The sequence below is a fragment of the Lepidochelys kempii genome, chromosome 7, assembly GCF_965140285.1.
Source record: "Lepidochelys kempii isolate rLepKem1 chromosome 7, rLepKem1.hap1, whole genome shotgun sequence".
Classification (NCBI taxonomy): domain Eukaryota; kingdom Metazoa; phylum Chordata; order Testudines; family Cheloniidae; genus Lepidochelys; species Lepidochelys kempii.
Window position 1 is genome coordinate 125,835,976 of NC_136386.1, and position 27,382 is coordinate 125,863,357.

Sequence of the window (27,382 nt, forward strand, 5' to 3'; positions counted from 1 at the left end):
TTATCTATCCCTTTCTTGATGATTCCCAACATTCTGATAGTTTTTTTGACAACTGCTGCACACTGAGTGGATGTTTTCAGAGAACTATCCACAATGACTCCAAGATCTCTTTCCTGAGTGGTAATAGCTAATTTAGACCCCATCATTTTATAAGTACACACCGTTGGGATTACATTTTCCAATGTGCATTACTTTCCATTTAACAACATTGAATTTCATCTGCCATTTTGTTGCCCAGTCACCCAGTTCTGAGAGATCCTTTTGTAGCTCTTCAGAGTCTGCCTGGGACTTAATTATCTTGAGTAATTTTGTATCATCTGCAAATTTTGCCACCTCACTGTTTACTCCTTTTTCCAGATCATTTATGAATATGTTGAATAGGACTGGGCCCAGCACTATTTACCTCTCTCCATTCTGCAAACTGACCATTTATTCCTACCCTTTGTTTCCTGTCCTTTAGACAGTTACTGATCCCCGAGAGGACCTTTCCTCTTATCACATGTCTGCTAATTTTGCTTAAGAGCCTTTGGTGAGGGACCTTGTCAAAGGCTTTCTGGAAATCTAAGTACACTAGATCCCCTGGTTACCCCTTGTCCACATGCTTGTCGACCCCCTCAAAGAATTCTAGGGCAATCACTCCCAGAGCCCCGTTCTCCTGCCCGGGTCACTAGCCAGGCTGATTTTCTACTTGAAAATATGGAGAAGGGCTGGTCCTGAAAGGCAGGTATCTTCTTGCTGTCCCACGCCCGAGAGACCCTGTACAACCCATTTTCCCACCTAGCCTTGGGGGTCTGCACATTCCTCACAAGAGACGGGGTTGAGGTCCATAGGCGCTGACTCCGTGGGTGCTCCAGGGCTGGAGCAACCATGGAAAAAACATTAGTAGGTGGTTTAGCACCGACCAGCAGGTGAGCTCCCCTCCCACCCCTCTCCACCCAGTGCCTCCCCTCACCAGTGACCCCGCCGATCAACTCCTTCCCTCCCTCCCACTGCCTCCTGCCCACCTCGGAACAGCTGTTCAGTGGCGGTCACGAGGCGCTGGGAGGAAAGGGAGAAGGGGGGCTGGGGCATGCTTGTGGGAGGGCAGAGGTGGGACGGGGTGGGGGCTTGGAGGAAGGGGTGGAGTGGGGGCGGGGCCTGGGGCGGAGTTGGGGTTGAGGACCCCCGGGGTAAAGAGGACAGATCAGCCTCTGCCTCACATGTGCCAGCACCCCTTCCCTAGTGAAGGGAGGGTTCAGCCTCTGCCCAGGGAAGGGTGTGACTTGCAGCCCCTCCACCATAGAGCAAAGACAGCAGGGGGGCTTACCTGGCTGCCTTCAGACTCGCTGCTCTCCAGCCCCGAGTCTCTGTCCTCCAGCGAAGGCGCCGGCCTGAGGTATGCTTTGGCAGGGTGCCCACTGCGGGCGCTGCAGCTGCTGTTCGGCTCAGGGCGACTGTCGTGTTGGAGAGCTGGTGTCATGTTGGGCTGCGGGTTGGATTCCATGGGAACCGTTCTACCAGAGGAGCCAGCCTGGGGTGGGGAGGCAGCATCTGTCTCGGAGGGGGACCTCAGGGAGTGGTATGGATCCCCTGGAGAGGCACAGTCCTGCAGAGGTTTCTGGGTGAAGGTCATGGTCATGCCACTGGAGTTGAAGGTCAGGGTTTTGCTGCTGTGGGGTGAGGAGCTACTGTGTTCAGACTCACTGGAGGAGTGGCTGCCCACCGAGACGTCCGAGTGGCTGCGACGTGGGTTATAGGGCTTCAGGAAGGAGCTGTATACAAAGCCTTTGGTCACTGCGGAGAAGGGAGCGGATCATAGTCAGAAACGAAAAGGCTCCCATGGAGAGGGGAGTGGGTCAAAGGGGAGAGGATGATAAACCAGAGAGGAGACCACAGGAGACAGGCCCGAATGCCCGCCTGTCCCCGGGGGGTTACAGTTAGTTGTTCATGGATCCCGGCCAATGGCAAAGTCAGGGAAGACCCTGTGTTGCTGGAGGCACAGAACCCCACCTACCTCCATTGTCAATGAGCCAGCGGTTCTGGCTGCCCATGGGGTCCTTCTTCTTGAGAACACCCACGAGATCACCCTCCAGCAGCGAGACATCCAGGTCCTGGGCTGCGTTGAAATTGCGGTCTGCCTGGAAGAGTTTCTCCGGGGGGTACCTGGCCAGGAGGGCAGCTCGGAGTTCATCCGACTGCAGCACGTAGCTGGGCTGGAGGGGAACAAGACACCCATGAGAAAGCCCCTGGGGCTCTCCAGACCAAGCCCCCGAAATAAGGCAGAAGAGACTCACTGGGCCCAGGAGTGGCTGCCTCCTGGCAGACTGGTGCTCCACGCTCCTCCTGTCAAAGGGTCTCTTGGCAACCGTGTGGGACTCCGGGAAGAAGGTAAAGGCCTGGAGCTGCTGGAGAACTCGGCTGTGCTCCTCTTGGAAGATGGCAATGAGGTTCCCCTCCCTGCCAGCCACTCGCAGCAACTGGAACAGGAGCAGAGGGTAGGAAGCTGCCATTAGCAGAGCGCTGCTAACCCAGAGACCCAGAAGCCAAAGGGGACGGAAGACGAGCCAGATGCTGATCTAGAACCTGCACCAGTGTTCAGGGCCAGGACGGAGCCAGCCCTGGAACTCCCCTCTGGCAGGGCAGGGGGTGAGCCTATCCTGCCACTTCCCCTGTGGTCCCTGACAGAGGGTGGGGACAGCCAGTGAGCCCCCAGGCCTGCTGATCCAGCACCTTTCACAGCAGCCCCTGCCACCAACAGTATCCAATCCCCTGGAGCACGGGGAGCCTACAGGCGTAGCCTCGAGGGGAAGCCAGAGTCTGACACGACAGGCACAGCTTCGCACACAAGCGAGACGAGCCTCAGGAAGTAGAACACCGGGGAACTCCACAGAGGCAACATGTCTGCAGTGAGCCAGGAGCATCTGCAATCACATCCTCCCTGCTCCATCCCCTGCCCCTGTTGCTGAGCTGGGCCTGGCTGGGTTCTGGCAACTCACCGACAGCAATGGCCTCAGCTCCCCCAGTGCCAGGTGCACAAAGTCGCAGTGAGCCCTGGCATAGCCCCGCGAGCAGTTGGCAAACAGCTCCTTGGCAAAGCGCTGGAACTTGGGCAGCTCATCTAGCAGCTGGGCATTCAACGCCTCATAATTGTTGCGAGCTGACTGCAGCTCCTCAAGTGTCCGTTTGTCCTTCAGCTTCTCCGCCCGCTCCGTGCAGTTGTGGAAGTCCAGGAGCTTGTCAAAGCGTTTCTGCACCAGCTTGTGCGGCCCCATGAACATGCTCAGCAGCTGGTTGAGAGGGGAGATCACCAGCCGCTCCGTCCTCTCTTTCTGGAAGACAGTAAAACAATAGGCAGGTGATAGGGCATCCCTCTCTTTCCTGGTTCAGCCTCTCTCAGCCAGGGCAGCTGGCTATTCAGGGATTTATCTAGCTAGCTGCACGTGCCCCAAGTGATGGGGCGTCCTAGCTGTCCTGATTCGACAGCCAGAGTCATCTCACTGGCACTAAACGTGGACTGAGATTCAATTTACATTACCCTTCACTCACCTTCATCAGAAAGCTCCTAGTCACCCCTTACCCCAATCACCTCCTAAGCCATCTCCCCCTGGGCTCCTGAGTCAGCCCCATGGATCACCCTGAATCTTCCCTCTTTGTCAATTCCATCCAGTGCGACCTGGCAAGCTATACAAGTGTTTCCAAAGTGGCAGGTCTGTGGGTAGAAATAAGCCACACAGGGTAGGACCACATGCTGTGCCTGGGGTCCGAATCCCTGTACCCTTTTGTCAGCAGTGTCCATTCCTGCACTGGTGACAGCTTTGTATGCAGCACAATGCCATCTCTGCCCTCTCTCTCCTCTGTCCCAGCATATTCCTACACCAGCGTTTCTCAAACTGGAGTCTGTGGGCCTCGCTGATCAACTCCTCCCCCTCCATCCCAGGGCTTCCTGCACACCGGGGAACAGCTGTTCAGCGGTGTGCAGGAGGCCCTGGGAGGGAGGGAGGGGGGGGAAGCAGGGATGGGGGGTGTGTTCAAGGGAGGGGGCAAAAAGAGGGGGAGAAGAGGAGGGGCTGGGGTGAAGCAGGGGTGGGAGTCTGCCGAATTTTGTATATCAAAATAGGGGGCCTCAGGTTGCAGAAGTTTGAGAACCTCTTCCCTACACTATTCCCACATCTCCTGCTGGCGCACCTCACCCTAAACCCTCTCTCCCAGCCACTTCAGTGTTTCACCCTAAATCACTCCCGTCAACTCCACTGTGCCTCAGGCTGAAGCTTCCATCCCAGTTACCTCCCAACTCTCAGACAAAACCACCATCCAAATGACCACCCTGCACCTCAGCCTAACCCACCTCCCGAATCGCTTCTCACGGTCTCATTCTAGTCACGGGCCACGGCACTTTGCCCTAACTCGACCCTTACAATACCACATTCTGCATCTCCATCTTACCTCAATTCCTCCCCACCACCCCAACTCGTTCCTGCTCCTCAGCCCAGTATCAGTCTAATGTATCCCCGTCAGTGTCTCACCCTGAAGCATCCTTCCTCGCTAGTCAACCCCCGTGTCACCCTCTTTCCCAATCACCCTCTTGTATCACTAAATCCCCCAGTCACACCGTGCTTCTGCCTAAATCATCGCCTAGTCATCACCGCTGTGTCTCATGCTCAATCCTCCCTCCTCTTCAGTCCCACACACCTTTGGTCTCACCCTAAATCTCCCCCTGTTCAAACCCATCTCTCACACAAAACTGGACCCCCCAATCACCTCTCTGCCTCTCACCAGGAATAGTCCCCCAATCACTCATGCATCCTGTTAACCACATACGCCAATCATTTCAAAGCATGACATTACCCCCATTCCATGATCACAAAAAGTGTACTGGTGGAGGGAGCTCTTAGGAATGACACAACCACGTGACGAGAACAACCGTCTGGGACTCAAAAAACCTGGGCTCAATTCCTGGTTCTGCCACTGGCCTGCTGGGTGACTTTGGCCAACTAACTTCACCTCTCTGTGCCTCACTTTTCTCATCTGTACAATGAGATTAATGATGTTTCCCTCCTTGGGCTTCACTGACAAAAAGCACTATGTAAAGGCTAGCGATTATCATCCTTACTATTATCATAGGAGAACAGCTACACATGTACACAATTACAGCTTCCTAAATAACTACTAAGTCCTGCCATTAAGTGTCTTTCGGTTAAAAAAAAACTAGGAAATTCACTGACAAAAAACCTTGTTAATTCAATGTTAAGGTTGCCTGGTGGCATACTGTGCCCATCCAGACCACCAAAGATGAGGAAGTTACTCACCTTGTGCAGTAATGATGGTTCTTCGAGATGTGAGTCCCTATGGGTGCTCCACTGTCCATGTATGTGCAGCCCCGTGTTGCTGATCAGAGATCTTTGATAGCAATGTCCGTTCGGCCCGCACATGTGCTCCCCCTCCCTCATACTCTGCCTCAAGGCTAGTGAGCGCTGCATGGGCGAACCACCCTCAGTTCCTTCTTTACCGCAGAGTCCCGATGAAGAACTCCGAAGTAGAGGGGAGGAGGGTGGATTGTGGAGCACCAAAAGGAACACACATCTCAAAGAACCATTGTTACTGCACAAGATGAGTAACTTCCTCCTCTTCTTGAAGTAGCGTCCCTATGGGTGCTCCACCCTAGGTTACTCCTGAGCAGTATCCCAGATGGGAGGCTGAGGCTTCGGAGTCGAGTCTGTTATGGACGATAATACCATGGAGTCAAAGCTAGCGTTGGAAGCAGACTCCCCAATTATTGCATACTGTTCTACAAAGGTATGCACAGACGCCCAGGTGGCTGCTCTGCAGATTCCCGAGATAGGGACATTCTTGCGGAAGGCGACAGAGGAGGAAATTGATCTCACGGAGTGTATGTGGATTCCAGATGGAGGTACAACACTGCGAACCTGATAGCAGTGTTTGATACGGTTCAAGACACATTTGGAGAGTCTGTGGGCCAATACTGCCACACCTTTAGACCTATCGGCAAAGGAAAGGAAGAGTTTAGGAGATTTTCTAAAAAGCCTTTGTCCTCTCCAGGTAGAAGGCCAGGGCTCTCCTAACATCTAGCATGTGAAGTATGACTTCTCTATTATCACGGTGAGGCTTAGGATAAAAGGTCGGGACGGGAGGTGACTCGGTTGGTTCATGTGAAAGATGAGAAAAAACTTTGGGTGTGGCCTGAGAGTAACCATCTCATGAAAGAAGACTGTAAAAGGGGGGGTGCGCCAAAAGTGCGGCCATCTCCCCCTATTCTTCTTGCCAATGTGATGGCGACCAGAAATGCCGTCTTCAGTGACAGATATGTGAGTGAACAAGTGGCCATAGGTTCAAAGGGTGATCTAGTCAGGCTCTTAAAAACTAAGTTCAGGTCCCATGTTGGGATTGGATGTCTGTGTTGGGGAAAGAGGTTTGCTATGCCCTTGAGGAACCACTTTGTAGTTGGGTGTGAGAAAACTGAGTATCCCTCTATTTGCTGATGGAAAGTCGCAATGGCCACCAGGTGTACTTTGGGCGAATTGAGAGATAGTCCTGACTTATTGAGAGTCAGAATGTAGTCTAACATCACGGGGAGAGTAGCGGATGCTAGGTAATGTACCTGGAATTGCATCAAACCTGAAACCTGGTCCACTTCTGTAGGTAATTATGATGGGTTGCCAATTTCCTACTGTGTTGTAACACTTCCTGTACCTTCTTGAGGCAGGAGCTCTCTATGCACAGGAACCAAGAAGGAGCCAGTTGAGCTGGAGTATCCGCAGGTTGGGATGGAGAGTACACCCTTCATTCTGTGAGAGGCGATATGGAGAGGGATGAAGAGGGATCAATGGACACACAGCCAGCTATGACAGGTACGGGTACCACATCTGTCTTGGCCAGGTGGGAGCAATCAGTATGACGTTTGCTCTTTTTTCTTTTTAACAGCAGAGGGAATGGGGGAAAGGCGTAAAGGCCCTTGTCCCATGGAAAAAGGGGAGCGTCCCCTACGGAGTGCTGTCTGAGGCTGGCCCTGGAGAAGTAACATGGGCACTTCCTGTTCAGCTACGTAGCAAACAAGGAATTGTTGGTGTCCCCTGTTGACAGAATATGATGCAGAGTACTGCTGGGTTCTGTTCTCACTCGTGGTCACGTGAGACCTTGAGATTGACACTGTCCGCTGTTGTATTCTGCGCTCCTGGGCGGCAGGTTGCTGACATTAGAACATGGTGGGAAATGTACCAGTTCCAGAGTTTTGGCGCTTCTGCACATAGGGAGGACAATCTGGTGCCTCCCTGATGATTTATGTAGTACATGCATGCAACACTGTCCGTCGTGACCTTCGTGTGTGTACCTCTGATCAGTGGGAAAAAGTGGGTGCAACCATTCCTGACCACCCTGAGTTCGAGGAGGTTGATGTGGAGAGTCACCTCTGTGAGCAACTATTTGCCCTGAGTTGTGAGGTTGTTGAGGTGAGCACTCTGACCCATAAAGGATATGTCTGTAATGAGAAGTAATTTTGGGGCGGGGTTAACTGAACAGGGCCCCCGTGCAAACGTTTGCTGGGTCTTTCCACCAGTCCAGGGAGTGTTTGACTCTGGCAAGCATTGAGAGAGGTTTGTTTGGCCTGTAAACCAAGCTGAACTGTGTCTGCAAGCACCTCATGTGAAGTCTGGCATGAGACATTACAAACGTGCCATCTGCCACGTGCCCCAGAAGCTGGAGACAATGTCTGGCCAGCATGTGAGGGCTGGTTTGCACTGACTCTGCAAGCGCGGACAGGCTATGAAATCTGTGCTGTGGAAGGAGTGCCCTCACTTGCAATGAGTCGAGGTCAGCCCCTATAAACTCCAAGCGTTGTACCAGAGGTAGGGACTATTTTTGGACATTGATTTGTAGGCCCAGGTTCATGAACACGTCTATAGTTCCGTGGGTGGCCCACAGGACTTCTTCGAAGGAGCAGGCCCTGAGGAAACAGTCATCTAAGAATGGGTTGATCATGATCCCCTGGGGGTGGACAAGAGACCAAGACGGAGTACTCTGTACTGGTAATGGGTCTAACCCACAGTAAAGCGGAGGACTCATCTGTGGGATGGTAGGATCGATGTGTGGAAATACGTGTCCTGGCGGTCAAGAACCAATCTCCTTGTTCCAGAGATGGAATAATCACCACTAGTGTGACCAACTTGAATTTTTGAGCCTTGATGTATCTGTTCAGTGCTCTGAGATCCAGTGTGGGTCTCCAACCTCCCTTTTTCTTGAGAATCAGAAAATATCAAAAGTAAAATCCTTTGCCTTGGAGATGCATTGGTACGGGTTCTATGGCTCCTAGGCAGAGGAGGTGACCTATCTCCTGTTGTAATTCTCTCGTGTGAGAAGGGTCCCTGAAGAGGGACAGGGAAAGGGGGTGGGGGAGGGAGGTGAAGTGGATTGAATACCCATGGGAGATAATTTCCAAAGCCCATCTGTCAGACATTATCTGTTCCCAGTTGGGATGGAACACAGCAAGGCAGCATCCAAAGGGATGCGAGGAGTTGGAAAGTGGCAGCTGGTGTCTAAGCGAGTGGTCTCTCGAGGTCTTGACCAAGGCGTCAAAACTGATGTTTTGAGGTCAAAGATTGCGGTGCTGAGGACTGAGAACCTGAGAGTTTGTGCCTCTGAAATTTGGACCTTTTACTCTGGTTTGTAATAGAGTTGTGGTGGGAACTCCAGTTTGTGAGAAGACTGAGGACTAAATTTTTCCCAGTGACCAACGTGAGGCTCTGGAGTCCTTAAGTGTGTGGAGGGACACATCAGTCTTCTCAGCAAACAACTTAGAGCTTTCGAAGGGGAGGCCTTCAACAGTTGTCTGAACCTCCTTCAGGAAACCAAAAATATGCAACCACAAAGCTGACTGCATCACAACCACCTTTGAGATGGAACAGGCTGCTGTATCAGCTGCATCAAGTGCTGTCTGGAGTATTGTTTTGGCCACTAACTGCCCTGGGCTGATAATGGCCCAGAATTGTTCCCGTTTGCATTCTGGGAGATGGTCAATAAAGGTGCTGAATTTGGCATAGTTCATATAGTTGTACTTTGCCATTACGGCCTGGTAATTTGAAATTCTGAACTGCAGAACAGCAGAAGAGCAGGCCTTCCTTCTAAACTTGTGAAGGAGCTTCCAATCCCTATCACAAGGGGTGGATTTGGAATGATGTTGGCAGCCACGGGAATTCACTGCATCAATCAGGATGGACTTAGGCGGAAGGAGGAAGAAAAGAAATTCCATATCCTTGGGGGGATACAGAGTCTTTTTATCAGCAGTAAATTGTTCCGTAGGTTAATTACCCCTCACTGTAAAAAATGTAAGCCTTATTTCCAACCTGAATTTGTGGAGCTTCAACTGCCAGCCCTTGCATCACATTAGAACTTTCTCTCCTAAACTGAAGAGCTCATTATAAAATATGTGTTCCCCATGTAGATACTTATAGACTGTAATCAAGTCACCCCATAATCCTCTCTTTGCTAAGCTAAATAAATTCAGCTCCCTGAGTCTCACTGTAAGGCAGGTTTTGTAATCCTTTAATCATTCTAGTAGCTCTTCACAGAACCCTCTCCAATTCATTAGCATCCTTCTTGAATTGTGGACACCAGAAATGGACACAGTATTCCAGCAGCGGTCACACTATTGCCAAACGCAGAGGTAAAGTAACCTCTCTACTCTTACTCAAGATTCCCCTGTCTATGCATCCCAGGATTGCATTAGCTCTTTTGGCCCCAGGGTTGCACTGGGAGCTCAGGTCAGCTGATTATCCACCACCATCACCCAAAATCTTTTTCAGAGTTTCCCTGGATAGAGTCCACCATCCTGTAAGTATGCCCTACATTTTTTTGTTCCTAGATGTATACATTTAGATTTAGCCATATAAAAGACACATTTGTTTGCTTCTGCCCACTTTACCAAGCTATCTCAATCACTCTGTATTGGAGACCCGTCCTCTTCATTATTTGCCACTCCCCCAAATGTTGTGTCATCTGCAAACTTTATCAGTGATGATTTTATGTTTTCTTTCAGGTCATTGATAAAAATGTTACATCATATAAGGCCAAAACCCGATCCTGGCTAGACCACTAGAAACATACCTGCTCAATGGCAATTGCCCATTTACAGTTATAGTTTTGAGACCTATTAGTTAGCCAGCTTTTAATTCATTTAATGTGTGCCAGGTTAATCTTATAGCATTCTAGGGTGTTTTTAATCAAACTGTCGTGCGGCACCAAGTCAAACGCCATACAGAAGTCTAAGTTTATTACGTCAACGCTATTGCCTGTATCAACCAAACTTGTAATCTCCTCAAAAATAGTTATCAAGTTAGTTTAACAGGATCTATTTTCCAGAACCTTATGTTGATTAGCATTAATTACATCACCCTCCTTTAGAATCATAGAATATCAGGGTTGGAAGGGACCTCAGGAGGTCATCTAGTCCAACCCCCTGCTCAAAGCAGGACCAATCCCCAATTAAATCATCCCAGCCAGGGCTTTGTCAAGCCTGACCTTAAAAACTTCTAAGGAAGGAGATTCTACCACCTCCCTAGGTAACGCATTCCAGTGTTTCACCACCCTCCTAGTGAAAAAGTTCTCCTGTCCTCTTCTACCACTGAGAATCGTCTAGAACCATCCGCTCTGGAACCAGCTCTCAGGTAGTTGAAAGCAGCTATCAAATCCCCCCTCATTCTTCTCTTCTGCAGACTAAACAAACCCAGTTCCCTCAGCCTCTCCTCATAAGTCATGTGTTCCAGTCCCCTAATCATTTTTGTTGCCTTCGCTGGACTCTCTCCAATTTATCCACATCCTTCTTGTAGTGTGGGGCCCAAAACTGGACACAGTACTCCAGATGAGGCCTCACCAATGCCGAATAGAGGGGGACGATCACATCCCTCGATCTGCAGGCAATGCCCCTACTTATACATCCCAAAATGCCATTGGCCTTCTTGGCAACAAGGGCACACTGCTGACTCATATCCAGCTTCTCGTCCACTGTCACCTCTAGGTCCTTTTCCACAGAACTGCTGCCTAGCCATTCGGTCCCTAGTCTGTAGCTGTGCATTGGGTTCTTCCGTCCTAAGTGCAGGGTCCTGCACTTATCCTTATTGACCCTCATCAGATTTCTTTTGGCCCAATCCTCCAATTTGTCCAGGTCCCTCTGTATCCTATCCCTGCCCTCCAGCGTATCTACCACTCCTCCCAGTTCAGTATCATCTGCAAATTTGCTGTGAGTGCAATCCACACCATCCTCCAGATCATTTATGAAGACATTGAACAAAACCGGCCCCAGGACCGACCCCTGGGGCACTCCACTTGACACCGGCTGCCAACTAGACATGGAGCCATTGATCACTACCCGTTGAGCCCGACAATCTAGCCAACTTTTTACCCACCTTATAGTGCATTCATCCAGCCCATACTTCTTTAACTTGCTGACAAGAATACTGTGGGAGACCGTGTCAAAAGCTTTGCTGAAGTCAAGAAACAATACATCCACTGCTTTCCCTTCATCCACAGAACCAGTAATCTCATCATAGAAGGTGATTAGATTAGTCAGGCATGACCTTCCCTTGGTGAATCCATGCTGACTGTTCCTGATCACATTCCTCCCATGTAAGTGCTTCAGGATTTAATTCTTTATTAATTAAGTCCAGTACCAGCTGCTCCATTATCTTGCCCAGGATCAATGTTAGGCTGACAGGCCCATAATTGCCCAGGTCATGCTGGTTGCCCTTTTTAAATATTGGCACAACAATAGCTTTCTTTCAGTCTTCTTTAACTTCCCTAGTGTTCCAAGACTTATTGAAAATCAACATCAACAGTCCAGATGCAATGGGTGCAAGTTGTGTGGACCTGCTGATTTAAAAATGTCTTAACTTTAGTAGCTGCTGTTTAATGTCCTCCAGAGCAGTGGTTCTCAACATTTTTTCATCTGTGGACCACTAAAAAGTTTTGAATGGAGGTGCAGACCCCTTTGGAAATCGATTGTCTGTATCTATAGTTGAATTCTGTTCAGTCAGTTTTCAGTCAAAATCTTTCACGGACCCCTTAGACGTAGTCCATGGACGACAGGTTGAGAACCATTGCTCCAGAGATACTAGTGGAATGGAAAACTCAAACTTCTGGAAACCAGGAAATACAGAGTTAAGATACATGCCCACATAACCGTAACTCTGCCCTCTTTGAGCAAAGCCCCTATATGCATGTGACACATACTCTCAGTCTACCTTTGCGCTGTACTGAACAAGAGCTACTTATCCCTGCCATACATTCAAACATTTAACCTACTCCCTAGACAGAACAGCACATCTGCTAAACTTTACAACCTCCTCAACGCCTTTCACAACCCACTAACCCCTATACGTACAATGCTGTCTAACACAATATGTTCCCTTACCCTTCATTAAATGCAGAGCACACATCCAGCACCACCCTGTACCCAGCCACTGACACAGCGCTGCACTGAAGTGAGGCTGACTGGATCTCTCAAGGTACACTTTTCCCCATGATCAGATACATGGGGGTCAGGGAGAGGGGCTCACCCCCCGGGATACAGTACAGCCCCTCAGATCACCTCCTATCACAATCACAGCTCTTCCAAACTGCTCCCACTAACCCACTACCATTCAATGCAGCTACACCTAACTTAGTGAACACAGCAGCAGTACATGGAGATAATTCCCAGTGGCCATTGCCAGATCCAAGGAGGCAGAGCACAAACCTAATTAAAACCCCTGGTTAGTCTCCATTAACATCAGACCTCGTTGCCTCCATATCTGACATGAAACGTTCCTTCCTAGTCCCCAACACTGTGTCTCAAGCTAAGTCCTCCCTTCTAGTCAATCCTCGTTTCACTATATATCTCCTGCGGCCACCCCATGATTCACCCTAAATCTTCCCTCTAGTAATACCCATTTTATTAGTAAATCATCCGTTCTAGTCACCACCCTATATCACACTCACTGACCACTCCACGAATCCCTCTCAGTCATCCCCCGACTTACCCGTGCTTTCTCTCACTAATCTTCGCCTCTCATCACATCGCTCGTTTCACCTTAAACCTTCCTGTGAGTCACACCCTCTACATATCCCTGATCCCCACATCACCTCAAGTATCATCCCAATTCATTCCTAATGACCCCTTCGACTCTCACTCTCAATTTTACCTGCTAACCGTCATTCTGTCTCACCGTAATCTGGCCACTGCTAAACCCCCATGTTTCATAAATCAGCATCCCCATCAACCCTGTGTCATTCCCTCTTCATCCCCTACTCTATTCTGCTGTATTTCACCCATAATCCTCCCCTCGAGTTAACACCCCATGTTTCACCCTAAATCCTCCTCCCTTATCGTAACTCTATGTCAATTATGTGTTTTGTCAGAGAATAGCCCAAAAAACCAAGCCTAACACCAAGCTTCACAGCCTTCCCCAGCTCAAAACAGCACGGTCCAACCGCCCAGCTGGCATTACCCGGAGAGTAAATACATACAAACGCTCGTAGTCAGACTGAGCACGTATTCCGGAACATGTGACGGGGCCGCGTTACTCGCCCACACTCATTCCAAGGGCCCTACTGCCCCCGCCCATGCAGAGACAGCGGGTCAGCAGAGAGGAGAGAGGACACAAGGGGAGGAGGCTCACTCACAAAGCTGGAGAAGAGCTGGTCGCTGATGAGTTGATGCACTTTCTGGAACTGCTCCAGATCCCCACTGCCCTGCCACACGCACAAGTCCCACATGCTCACAGCTGCCAGCACCTTCACACAGGCCGACTCCTGGGGTGAGGGACACAAACAGCAGCCAGTGCAATGATCACCCGCTGCTGAGGGCTGTGCAGAACCCCTCCCACACAGTCAGGGACCCAGAGAACAGGGTCCTTTCCCTCCCCTTCCACTTTCACCCCAGAGAATGGGACCTGCCAGAGCTTGAACCCTCCTCTAGGAGAAGGGAATCACTGACCCCACCAGGCTGACTAGCGAGGGCAGTCCCAGTTGAGCATGGACTCACCCGGATATGCTGCAGGTAGAGGGAAAGGTCTCGGATGAAGGATTTGATCAGCCGCTCCTGCAACCGGAAATTCTTCTCCGTCTCCTCAAAGGCCTCATCCTTCAGCTGTGTTGGAGAGTGGCTCAAAGGGGTCAAATACAGCACTACAGTGTCCTACCCAATGGGAACTGCAGGTGGCCCTTTGCTCCCAGAGCAGAGACAGGCCATGGGCAATGCCTCCCTCCAAGGGAAGAGAGACTGAGGGACACTGACACCCCAACATACACTTTTACCCAGAGGGGAGAGAGGCCAGAGGAACTGACCCCTGGCTGTGTCTGTTTGACCATTCCCTGCATCATCTGTGCTGAGCTCTGGATCACCAGGCAGAGCCGCATGATGAGCATAATTGGAAGGGGAAGGCCAGAGGGATACCAACCCCCTCCCTCCTGCTCCCACTGCCTGAAGTGGGCTCCAGCTGTGCGTGTAGATTACCTGGGGGGCAAAGCCTGTGAGGTGCTTGAGGTGGCTGCTGACACGGTTGGATTTCTTGATGATGGAGTGGAAGTTGAGCTTGGAGATTTTCTCCATGAGGCTGTCCTCATCCCCTTTTCGGTACTTCAGCACTAGGAGAGGGAGGAGCAGTAGTCAAAGCTCCACACCGGGAACAGCCCTGCAATCTCATCACCTACCCCTGGTGCTGCATATCCCCAGATACCTCCCTCTTCCCCTCCAGCCGCAGCATCTCCATCCCCCCGCCCACTGCATCACCACTGCCACCCCACAGCCCTGCTGTCACATCTCCATTGCAGCCCTGCCACCGTGTCCCCCACACCCAGCTGCCACATCCTCTCCGCAGCTGCTTTCCCAGTCCAGCTGCTGCATCTCCCCTGCTGCCTCCCCGTTCCCGTGCCCAGCTGCTCAGGGGGTGCCTCCCAGCCCGGCTCTGCGAGGCTGGCTCACCCAGGTCCTTGCGACGTTTGTACTCGTTGATGTTGACATTGATCTCTTTGACTGCAAGGACTGCAGCAGTGAGTGGTGCCTTGTCAGGGTGTGACTCGGGTGTGGCGCTCAGCAGCTCCATCAACAGCAGTGGGTATCGCATCACCCTCTGCACAGGCTTGATGAGGAAGGAGCCCAGGTTGATGTAGTTTGTGCAGCCCCTTGGTAGTCAGGAGGAAAGAGATGGATCAAACTCCAATCCAGCCCCACAGAACAGGGCCTACCCTGTTTTGCACCCTTCCATCCTCACAGCTTCCCAGCCTCAACCCCCAGATTCAACAAGCTCCTAACAACCCAGGGGTCACCCATCTCAAACCTGCCGCAAACTCTCACCCTGCAATCCACATCAGCCTCAAACTGCCCGGGCCCAGTGCACCGCCAGCCCCTTCCTTTTACCACAATCCTGCCTCCCATCAATCCTGACCCCACAATCTCACCAACCCATCAGCCTCACACCTTCCCATCCCACTATCCTGGCTGTGCGCCCCAGAGCCCAGATCCTAACCTAAACTCTACACAGGCTGATTCTATATGAACTGTCTACACTGGACATACCTTGTCCCCATGACCTCTCCATTGCTCTGCCACACTCCTGCACAGACACTCTTTACGCCTCCCTCCTCTGCCCAGCCCAGCCACAGACCCACCAAACCCAGCCCCAGGCTTCTGCATTCACAGGCTCCATGCAGCACCATTACGTTTCTGCAGGCACGCACACAGCCCAGGGAAGGAGGATGTTAGTTGTGGGGATCGGTGGCAGGGCTGAGATAAACTGACAGGCATGCAGTGAGTAATGGGAAGGAGGCACTTACCACTCACTGTACAGGCTCCTGCAGGGCCGCAGAGGGTGGAAAAGCAAGGAAAGGAAGCTGGTTAATGGGATGATCAGGTGCAGGCTCCAGCAGCCAGCACCTCTGCCCTGCAATGACACTGGGAAGCAGTTGCCTGCTCTGTTGCAGAGTCCAGAGACTGAAGCTGCTGGCTTCAGGGGATTAGCCTTTTGTGACCCTGAGCAGGCAGCTGAGAACGTCAGCCAGGCAAGGAAGACAGCGCCGTCATGCCGCTGACCCGACAGGACCGAAAGCTCAGGAATCCTCGCCCCAGAGATGTGCTGCTCTCTGTAACCCTGTGTGGCTGGAGGGACCCTGCAGGTATCCTGCCTGGGGTGGGAGCGGGAGACGAAGCATTCAGGCCAGGGGGCCTTTTCTACCGTTGTCTCTACTCTTCTGCTAAGGCCTCAGAGATCAAAAGGACCTGGGCACCAAGACAGTCCCGTGTATTCTTGTAGGGGTAAAGAGAGAGTCTGCAAAAGGGGCAGGAAGGCAGGCTCCTGTCTCAGCATGCTCAGGATGAGGGGCAGAGAGGGGAAGGAGGCGGCCCAGACTCCTGGCCAGGATGCGGAGTGGGGAAGGTAATCACCTGAGGCTCTCCAGGGAGTCCAGCAGGTGTTTCTGGATCCTCTCATCCTTCTCGTAGGCCTCCAGCAGCGCAATAGCCTCATCATGGTTCTGGCAATACACTTTGTACACCTCTTCCAGCCCTGCCTGGTGTGCCAGGAATGCTGGCCCTGCGGAGAATGATGAAGGCTGCTCAGTGACTCCTGCCCACCCTGAGCTCTGCACAGCACTGGTGCCTTTACAATCTCTATTTCTGTCCTGGTGAGATGCCCAGAGCTGTCCACTCCCCAGTGCACACATGTTGCTCGAGGGGACGGCAGTATCAGAGCACCCAGGTTACTTTCCAATCATTCTTAATGCACCTGTACATCCTCCTGCTTTTCCGCCCGCTGCCGTCCCTGTGCAGCTGCTGGCACCGAGCGCCCCATGCCAACTCATTACTTATTCCATGTATTAGGGCAGTGCCCAAAGGCCCTGCTACAACTGTGGCCCCCTTGCGCCATGAACAAAAATACAGTCCCTGCCCCGAAGCCCACAGCCTGAGTTACAACAAGACACAACAGAGGCAGAAGCAGACACATGGGGGTGGGAAGGAAGACACGGTGAACAGTAAGACTAGTTCATTTTGCATAGTGGGCAGCAGTCTCATCTCCCCACCCTCCTGGCTATTACCCCTGGCTGCGCTCTGCGGGTATCACAGCACAGCAAAGGATGGACCCAAGGAGGAAAAGACACTGGCTTTATGGATGTGGACAGGGTTTTCACACACAAATGGGGAGGCCAGGGAGTCAGCACAGACGAAGAAGCAGGGTTTGAGGCTGGCTCATGGCACAGTGGAGACAGAAGACAATAGCACGACGAGATCATAGCTCTGACTCCTGCATCTCTCCTCAGAGGGTCTGGCATGTTCAGAAACCCACAGAGTCCAGGGCAGTTCAGACTGTCTTTGCACACACATTAATGGCACAAGCTGAGCTTTGCATGCCACTGTGCTGACTGCACTACCAACGTACAGTACTTCTATCCCTCTGGAGGTTCCCCTAATCCCTCTGGCATTTACCAGCTGAGTCCCCAGCAGATGTCAGCACCTCACTGGGGCACTTCCTCCTCCCAACTGCTCTAGGCTCCACAGGACCCTCATACTCCCACCCCCACCATCCTGCCCCTCTCTCCAACCCCAGGGCAACTCGTTTGTCACAGGTGGGACGCAGCAAACCAAAAAGAGCTGAGTTCCTGGGAGTTCAAAGGAGAAAGCAGAGAGCCCAGCTCCGGCAGGAGACGGAAGGCGCAAAGGGTCACTAGGAGCAGAGAAGCCGCCTCTGGGGCGGAGAATAACCCCGAGGCATGTTCCAGGGCAGTCAACCATTGGGATGCACAAAGCCCAGGAGGGAATTGTGCCCCTGAGGTGCCCACTGTGCATGGCGGGAGGGGGAGTGGTGAGAAACTGAGCAGCCTTGAGGGTTTGCCATGACTAGGACAGAAAGGGAGTGGTAGGAGGTATCCCTGTGGGTTCTCTCATGAGGCAAGTTGCCCATTAGCACGTGCTGTTGGGTGAGCTGCTGCCAAGGGGACTTCAAACTACTTAGAACATGCTCACTAATACCTCAAAATACCTTTTATCCTAGTCAAGAAAAACCTGGAAAAAAATCAAAGGAGCCTAATGCCAGAGACCCCCAACGGCAGGATCCCTGGCCAGCCGAGCCCACGGAGGGGAGCAAGACAGAGTCTGGGGAGCTGCACCCTTGGCATGAGTGGAGGAGAGCACTGGGGCAGAGTGACCTGGGCAGCCACGGAGAGGGGGAGGGTCACAAGAGAGAGGAAGGGAATAGAGTGGGAACATCCTGAGGCGCGCCAGGGCATTTCCAGTGAGACCCAGGACACAGTGAGCCTCCTGGGGGTTGGAGGGATCTGAATGTCCCAGCGCACAGACCCAGCAGACATGGAACGATTTCCTGGGGAAGCCTCCTTACTGGAGTCACTGAGCATGGGACAAAGCCCTGGAGAACAAGCAGCAGGGCCCGAGACTGGCCTGGCCCAAGGCGGTGAGGCAGCATACGAGCTGAGACCGCCCCTTCCCCCTGAAACAGCTCCCCCTCTCCCCCGCCCCCACCCCAAAGGGTCCCAGGCCCTCGCCTGGCTTGGAAGAAGGAATAACAGAATCCATACCAACAGCATCCCCAGCCTCCAGGGCGCTCAGCAGCTGCTTGGAGAAGCTAATGACCATCTGAATATTTCCAAAGAGCCCCTCGAAGTCCACACCCTGCACCTGCAAAGATGGGAAGAGAGGCAGGGAAGAGAGGCATCCAGGTGGGAGAAACACTCAAGGGCAGGCCCTGCAGTCACCTCACCCATGCCCCCCACAACCCCACCACAGCACTCCATGCCCCCCATAGCAACCTCTGCCTCGCACCCTCCACAGCATCTTCTGCCTCACACCCCCCATCCCCCACAGCAACCTCTGCCTCGCACCCTCCATCCCGCACAGCAACCTCTGCCTCGCACCCTCCATCCCGCACAGCAACCTCTGCCTCGCACCCCCCATCCGCCCACAGCAACCTCTGCCTCGCACCCCCCATCCGCCCACAGCAACCTCTGCCTCGCAGCCCCCGTCCCCCACAGCAACCTCTGCCTCGCAGCCCCCGTCCCCCACAGCAACCTCTGCCTCGCAGCCCCCGTCCCCCACAGCAACCTCTGCCTCGCACCCCCCATCCGCCCACAGCAACCTCTGCCTCGCAGCCCCCGTCCCCCACAGCAACCTCTGCCTCGCACCCCCCGTCCCCCTACAGCAACCTCTGCCTCGCACCCCCCGTCCCCCTACAGCAACCTCTGCCTCGCACCCCCCGTCCCCCCACAGCAACCTCTGCCTCGCACCCCCCGTCCCCCCACAGCAACCTCTGCCTCGCACCCCCCATCCGCCCACAGCAACCTCTGCCTCGCACCCCCGTCCCCCCACAGCAACCTCTGCCTCGCACCCTCCATCCCGCACAGCAACCTCTGCCTCGCACCCTCCATCCCGCACAGCAACCTCTGCCTCGCACCCCCATCCCCCCCACAGCAACCTCTGCCTCGCAGCCCCCGTCCCCCACAGCAACCTCTGCCTCGCAGCCCCCGTCCCCCACAGCAACCTCTGCCTCGCAGCCCCCGTCCCCCCCACAGCAACCTCTGCCTCGCACCCCCCATCCGCCCACAGCAACCTCTGCCTCGCAGCCCCCGTCCCCCACAGCAACCTCTGCCTCGCAGCCCCCGTCCCCCACAGCAACCTCTGCCTCGCACCCCCCGTCCCCCCACAGCAACCTCTGCCTCGCAGCCCCCGTCCCCCTACAGCAACCTCTGCCTCGCAGCCCCCGTCCCCCTACAGCAACCTCTGCCTCGCACCCCCATCCCCCCCACAGCAACCTCTGCCTCGCACCCCCATCCCCCCCACAGCAACCTCTGCCTCGCACCCCCATCCCCCCCACAGCAACCTCTGCCTCGCACCCCCCATCCGCCCACAGCAACCTCTGCCTCGCAGCCCCCGTCCCCCACAGCAACCTCTGCCTCGCACCCCCGTCCCCCTACAGCAACCTCTGCCTCGCAGCCCCCGTCCCCCTACAGCAACCTCTGCCTCGCACCCCCCGTCCCCCTACAGCAACCTCTGCCTCGCACCCCCCGTCCCCCCACAGCAACCTCTGCCTCGCACCCTCCATCCCGCACAGCAACCTCTGCCTCGCACCCCCATCCCCCCCACAGCAACCTCTGCCTCGCACCCCCCATCCGCCCACAGCAACCTCTGCCTCGCAGCCCCCGTCCCCCACAGCAACCTCTGCCTCGCAGCCCCCGTCCCCCACAGCAACCTCTGCCTCGCACCCCCGTCCCCCTACAGCAACCTCTGCCTCGCACCCCCCGTCCCCCTACAGCAACCTCTGCCTCGCAGCCCCCGTCCCCCTACAGCAACCTCTGCCTCGCAGCCCCCGTCCCCCTACAGCAACCTCTGCCTCGCACCCTCCATCCCGCACAGCAACCTCTGCCTCGCACCCCCATCCCCCCCACAGCAACCTCTGCCTCGCACCCCCCGTCCGCCCACAGCAACCTCTGCCTCGCAGCCCCCGTCCGCCCACAGCAACCTCTGCCTCGCACCCCCGTCCCCCCACAGCAACCTCTGCCTCGCACCCTCCATCCCGCACAGCAACCTCTGCCTCGCACCCTCCATCCCGCACAGCAACCTCTGCCTCGCACCCCCATCCCCCCCACAGCAACCTCTGCCTCGCAGCCCCCGTCCCCCACAGCAACCTCTGCCTCGCAGCCCCCGTCCCCCACAGCAACCTCTGCCTCGCAGCCCCCGTCCCCCCCACAGCAACCTCTGCCTCGCACCCCCCATCCGCCCACAGCAACCTCTGCCTCGCAGCCCCCGTCCCCCACAGCAACCTCTGCCTCGCAGCCCCCGTCCCCCACAGCAACCTCTGCCTCGCACCCCCCGTCCCCCCACAGCAACCTCTGCCTCGCACCCCCCGTCCCCCCACAGCAACCTCTGCCTCGCACCCCCATCCCCCCCACAGCAACCTCTGCCTCGCACCCCCCATCCGCCCACAGCAACCTCTGCCTCGCAGCCCCCGTCCCCCACAGCAACCTCTGCCTCGCAGCCCCCGTCCCCCTACAGCAACCTCTGCCTCGCACCCCCCGTCCCCCTACAGCAACCTCTGCCTCGCACCCCCCGTCCCCCCACAGCAACCTCTGCCTCGCACCCTCCATCCCGCACAGCAACCTCTGCCTCGCACCCCCATCCCCCCCACAGCAACCTCTGCCTCGCACCCCCCATCCGCCCACAGCAACCTCTGCCTCGCAGCCCCCGTCCCCCACAGCAACCTCTGCCTCGCAGCCCCCGTCCCCCACAGCAACCTCTGCCTCGCACCCCCGTCCCCCTACAGCAACCTCTGCCTCGCACCCCCCGTCCCCCTACAGCAACCTCTGCCTCGCAGCCCCCGTCCCCCTACAGCAACCTCTGCCTCGCAGCCCCCGTCCCCCTACAGCAACCTCTGCCTCGCACCCTCCATCCCGCACAGCAACCTCTGCCTCGCACCCCCATCCCCCCCACAGCAACCTCTGCCTCGCACCCCCCGTCCGCCCACAGCAACCTCTGCCTCGCAGCCCCCGTCCGCCCACAGCAACCTCTGCCTCGCAGCCCCCGTCCCCCACAGCAACCTCTGCCTCGCACCCTCCATCCCCCCCACAGCAACCTCTGCCTCGCAGCCCCCGTCCCCCTACAGCAACCTCTGCCTCGCACCCTCCATCCCCCCCACAGCAACCTCTGCCTCGCACCCCCATCCCCCCCACAGCAACCTCTGCCTCGCACCCCCCATCCGCCCACAGCAACCTCTGCCTCGCAGCCCCCGTCCCCCACAGCAACCTCTGCCTCGCACCCCCATCCCCCCACAGCAACCTCTGCCTCGCACCCCCATCCGCCCACAGCAACCTCTGCCTCGCACCCCCATCCCCCCCACAGCAACCTCTGCCTCGCACCCCCCGTCCCCCACAGCAACCTCTGCCTCGCACCCTCCACCCTCCCACAGCAACCTCTGCCTCGCAGCCCCCGTCCCCCACAGCAACCTCTGCCTCGCACCCCCCGTCCCCCCACAGCAACCTCTGCCTCGCACCCTCCATCCGCCCACAGCAACCTCTGCCTCGCAGCCCCCGTCCCCCACAGCAACCTCTGCCTCGCAGCCCCCGTCCCCCTACAGCAACCTCTGCCTCGCAGCCCCCGTCCCCCTACAGCAACCTCTGCCTCGCAGCCCCCGTCCCCCACAGCAACCTCTGCCTCGCACCCTCCACCCTCCCACAGCAACCTCTGCCTCGCAGCCCCCGTCCCCCTACAGCAACCTCTGCCTCGCACCCCCATCCCCCCCACAGCAACCTCTGCCTCGCACCCTCCACCCTCCCACAGCAACCTCTGCCTCGCACCCCCGTCCCCCACAGCAACCTCTGCCTCGCACCCCCCGTCCCCCTACAGCAACCTCTGCCTCGCACCCCCATCCCCCCCACAGCAACCTCTGCCTCGCACCCTCCATCCGCCCACAGCAACCTCTGCCTCGCAGCCCCCGTCCCCCACAGCAACCTCTGCCTCGCAGCCCCCGTCCCCCTACAGCAACCTCTCCCTCGCAGCCCCCGTCCCCCTACAGCAACCTCTGCCTCGCACCCCCCGTCCCCCCACAGCAACCTCTGCCTCGCAGCCCCCGTCCCCCACAGCAACCTCTGCCTCGCACCCCCCATCCGCCCACAGCAACCTCTGCCTCGCAGCCCCCGTCCCCCACAGCAACCTCTGCCTCGCAGCCCCCGTCCCCCTACAGCAACCTCTGCCTCGCAGCCCCCGTCCCCCTACAGCAACCTCTGCCTCGCAGCCCCCGTCCCCCACAGCAACCTCTGCCTCGCACCCTCCACCCTCCCACAGCAACCTCTGCCTCGCAGCCCCCGTCCCCCTACAGCAACCTCTGCCTCGCACCCCCATCCCCCCCACAGCAACCTCTGCCTCGCACCCCCGTCCCCCTACAGCAACCTCTGCCTCGCACCCCCATCCCCCCCACAGCAACCTCTGCCTCGCACCCTCCACCCTCCCACAGCAACCTCTGCCTCGCACCCCCGTCCCCCACAGCAACCTCTGCCTCGCACCCCCCGTCCCCCTACAGCAACCTCTGCCTCGCACCCCCATCCCCCCCACAGCAACCTCTGCCTCGCACCCCCGTCCCCCTACAGCAACCTCTGCCTCGCACCCCCATCCCCCCCACAGCAACCTCTGCCTCGCACCCTCCATCCGCCCACAGCAACCTCTGCCTCGCAGCCCCCGTCCCCCACAGCAACCTCTGCCTCGCAGCCCCCGTCCCCCTACAGCAACCTCTGCCTCGCAGCCCCCGTCCCCCTACAGCAACCTCTGCCTCGCACCCCCATCCCCCCCACAGCAACCTCTGCCTCGCACCCTCCATCCGCCCACAGCAACCTCTGCCTCGCAGCCCCCGTCCCCCACAGCAACCTCTGCCTCGCACCCCCGTCCCCCTACAGCAACCTCTGCCTCGCACCCTCCACCCTCCCACAGCAACCTCTGCCTCGCAGCCCCCGTCCCCCTACAGCAACCTCTGCCTCGCACCCCCCGTCCCCCTACAGCAACCTCTGCCTCGCACCCTCCACCCTCCCACAGCAACCTCTGCCTCGCACCCCCCATCCGCCCACAGCAACCTCTGCCTCGCACCCCCCGTCCCCCTACAGCAACCTCTGCCTCGCACCCTCCATCCCGCACAGCAACCTCTGCCTCGCACCCCCATCCCCCCCACAGCAACCTCTGCCTCGCACCCCCCGTCCGCCCACAGCAACCTCTGCCTCGCAGCCCCCGTCCCCCCCACAGCAACCTCTGCCTCGCACCCTCCATCCCGCACAGCAACCTCTGCCTCGCACCCCCCGTCCGCCCACAGCAACCTCTGCCTCGCACCCCCATCCCCCCCACAGCAACCTCTGCCTCGCACCCCCCGTCCGCCCACAGCAACCTCTGCCTCGCAGCCCCCGTCCCCCCCACAGCAACCTCTGCCTCGCACCCCCATCCCCCCCACAGCAACCTCTGCCTCGCACCCCCCGTCCGCCCACAGCAACCTCTGCCTCGCACCCCCATCCCCCCCACAGCAACCTCTGCCTCGCACCCCCGTCCCCCTACAGCAACCTCTGCCTCGCACCCCCATCCCCCCCACAGCAACCTCTGCCTCGCACCCTCCACCCTCCCACAGCAACCTCTGCCTCGCACCCCCCGTCCCCCACAGCAACCTCTGCCTCGCAGCCCCCGTCCCCCACAGCAACCTCTGCCTCGCACCCTCCACCCTCCCACAGCAACCTCTGCCTCGCACCCCCCATCCGCCCACAGCAACCTCTGCCTCGCAGCCCCCGTCCCCCTACAGCAACCTCTGCCTCGCACCCCCATCCCCCCCACAGCAACCTCTGCCTCGCACCCCCCGTCCCCCCACAGCAACCTCTGCCTCGCACCCTCCATCCCGCACAGCAACCTCTGCCTCGCAGCCCCCGTCCCCCACAGCAACCTCTGCCTCGCACCCCCATCCCCCCCACAGCAACCTCTGCCTCGCACCCCCCGTCCCCCCACAGCAACCTCTGCCTCGCACCCTCCATCCCGCACAGCAACCTCTGCCTCGCACCCCCATCCCCCCCACAGCAACCTCTGCCTCGCACCCCCATCCCCCCCACAGCAACCTCTGCCTCGCAGCCCCCGTCCCCCTACAGCAACCTCTGCCTCGCACCCCCCGTCCCCCTACAGCAACCTCTGCCTCGCACCCCCCATCCGCCCACAGCAACCTCTGCCTCGCACCCCCCGTCCCCCTACAGCAACCTCTGCCTCGCAGCCCCCGTCCCCCTACAGCAACCTCTGCCTCGCAGCCCCCGTCCCCCTACAGCAACCTCTGCCTCGCAGCCCCCGTCCGCCCACAGCAACCTCTGCCTCGCAGCCCCCGTCCGCCCACAGCAACCTCTGCCTCGCACCCCACGTCCGCCCACAGCAACCTCTGCCTGGCACCCCCCATCCGCCCACAGCAACCTCTGCCTCGCACCCTCCACCCCGCCACAGCAACCTCTGCCTCGCACCCTCCACCCCGCCACAGCAACCTCTGCCTCGCACCCTCCACCCCGCCACAGCAACCTCTGCCTCGCACCCTCCACCCCGCCACAGCAACCTCTGCTTTGCACCCTCCACCCTGCCACAGCAACCTCTGCCTCGCAGCCCCCATCCGCCCACAGCAACTTCTGCCTTGCACCCCCCATCCGCCCACAGCAACCTCTGCCTCGCACCCTCCACAGCAACCTCTGCCTCGCACCCTCCCACAGCAACCTCTGCCTCGCACTCCCCCCACCCTCCCACAGCAACCTCTGCCTCGCACCCCCGTCCCCCACAGCAACCTCTGCCTCGCACCACCATCCTCCCACAGGCTGTCATCCAGCTCCACTAACCACGACAATCTCTCATGCCACCAAAGTTAAAACAGATCAAAGGAGACAAGTTTTTACCCCACTGATAATTAATCTGTGGAACTCACATCCGATGAAGTGAGCTGTAGCCCACAAAAGCTTATGCTCAAATTGGTTAGTCTCTAAGGTGCCACAACTCCTCCTTTTCTTTTTGCAAATACAGACTAACACGGCTGCTACTCTGAAAACTGCCACAAGACTGAGCCAAGAATTTGGCAAGATTCAGAAGAGGATTGGACATTTCTATGGAGAATGATAATGGTCCGAGTCACATAAGCCACAACAAAAATCAAACCAAACACTAAGTGACACAAGTTAGAGCGAAACATCCCACCACGAGATTCCATAGCTGCCACTATGGGAGTCTAGGGGGACTGAACCAGCCAGCCGGGGCCACTGTCAGAGACAGCAACTGGACTCAGTGGACCCCGGATTTGATCCTGTCTGGCTGTTCTTGTCCCATCGCCTCCTGCCATAGGCTCCCCACCTGCGCCTGCTGCAGAGGCACCATGATCTGCTCCACACACATTTCCAGGTCTCGGAGATAATCCCGTTCTGTCTGAAGAAGTTCCTCAATGACCTTCGACCTCTTCTCCAGCATCCTTTGCTTCTCAGTGGCAGCTGCACCAGATGCTGCCTCCAGGGACACAGTCTGAGAGGAAAGGAGGGTCATTTCTGAAAGAAACAGGCACAGTCAGCTCCAGGGACTGACAGCAGATGGCCAGGCCCCCTTTGATGCCTGCATCCTCCATGGGTCTGTGACATCAACAAGGCACTTGCATTGCCTGGACCCCGACAAGTGCAGAAATCTCCCCAAGCCCCGGGGCAGCTGAACCACCCTGAATGGCGAGGACCTTGGCCAGTAGGAATGCCCTGCCCTCAGGTTCCAGACTGTTGAGGACAGACCCTGGCGTGCTGGCATGTCCTGCCACGACTCCAGGAATCCTGAGGGCTCCAGGTCTGACCCCATCGGCTGCCCGGAGTGCTCCCGCTCTCACATTACGGTTATTTGTATTGCAGGAGACCGCTAGGGCCTCATTCCACTGGTGCTGCGTGGACACAGACAGTCACAGCCCCCAGCTCACCTCCAAAGGGAGGCTGCTGCCAGGAGTCTATTCACTTCAGCCTGAGGGGGACGGGGAAATGCTGAAGGCCACCTTGGAATATGGTGCCAGTATTAACCACTTCCCTGCTGACTCTGGCAGCAGGCAAAACAGGTGAGCATGCCTTGCTGCACAGACCTCTCCCAGCCCCACAACGTTCTAGTTCCTGAACCCCCGGGGACCTGTCTGGGCTGCACCTTTCAAACACACAACTAGACCAGTGGCCAATCACCTAGTCTGGCCAGACTGGGAGACTGGAGGGTCAGGCCCTGCGAGTGGGGTTCGGATTCAAAATGGGCTGACAGCAAATGCTAATGAGCTAGGAAACACTGGCTGTTAAAACTGTATGCTCCAGGCAAAGGGGAGGAGAAAACTAAGCCCACTCTGACATACACACGAAGAAAATAGGCAGGGACTTGAGTTATCCCTTCTTGTGCAGAATGGGACTCTGGGAACAACTCCTGCAGAGCTGACGGGTTCTTCCCCCGCGTCCTCCCTCCTTCCCCAGCCTGTCCCTCCACTGATCCCTGCTGAACTAGGCAGCCCACCTGCTTCCCCTTCTCACACCAAGGATGGGCCCCTTTCCTCCTTGTTCCCTTTGGGATGAGGATTGGGGAAGCACTCAGCAGTGGGATCCTAGAGAGGAAGCACTGCAGAGCTACCTACCTGCTCGGGTGCAGGGCATGTCCGGGAGCCCCTGGCTCTCCTCTCCCCTGCACTGCCCCTTGCTGTGGGAACAGGGCCTCTATTCTCCAGCTCAGGGCATTTCCATCTGAATAGCCGAGAATGACTCCAGCAGCCACAATGGAGCCGGCAGGTGCCAAAGCCTGGAGCTGGAGTTCCTGCCCCAGGCAACTGGGAGTGAGTACCAGAGCCCTCCATGGACAGGTAAGCTCCCCAGAGCATGGCTTTTGTCT

General features: G+C 56.7%; 1 protein-coding gene across 6 annotated transcripts in view; it reads right to left on the reverse strand.

Annotated features, from left to right (window-relative positions):
* Window positions 1-27,382, reverse strand: part of DNMBP (dynamin binding protein) — an 88,726-nt gene that overhangs the window by 4,601 nt on the left and 56,743 nt on the right. For 4 of the 6 annotated variants that reach the window (XM_078853912.1, XM_078853909.1, XM_073354680.2 and 1 more), the window contains 12 exons: window positions 25,850-26,037; window positions 18,547-18,646; window positions 16,403-16,550; window positions 15,796-15,813; window positions 14,945-15,144; window positions 14,477-14,607; window positions 14,006-14,110; window positions 13,645-13,773; window positions 2,976-3,308; window positions 2,274-2,456; window positions 1,994-2,192; window positions 1,307-1,773 (listed from right to left, as the gene is read on the reverse strand). In XM_078853912.1, the coding sequence (XP_078710038.1) occupies window positions 1,307-1,773; window positions 1,994-2,192; window positions 2,274-2,456; window positions 2,976-3,308; window positions 13,645-13,773; window positions 14,006-14,110; window positions 14,477-14,607; window positions 14,945-15,144; window positions 15,796-15,813; window positions 16,403-16,550; window positions 18,547-18,646; window positions 25,850-26,037 (2,201 nt within the window). The remainder of the gene's footprint in view (window positions 1-1,306; window positions 1,774-1,993; window positions 2,193-2,273; window positions 2,457-2,975; window positions 3,309-13,644; window positions 13,774-14,005; window positions 14,111-14,476; window positions 14,608-14,944; window positions 15,145-15,795; window positions 15,814-16,402; window positions 16,551-18,546; window positions 18,647-25,849; window positions 26,038-27,382) is intronic. The other 2 variants (XM_078853910.1, XM_078853911.1) reach the window with 2 other exon arrangements.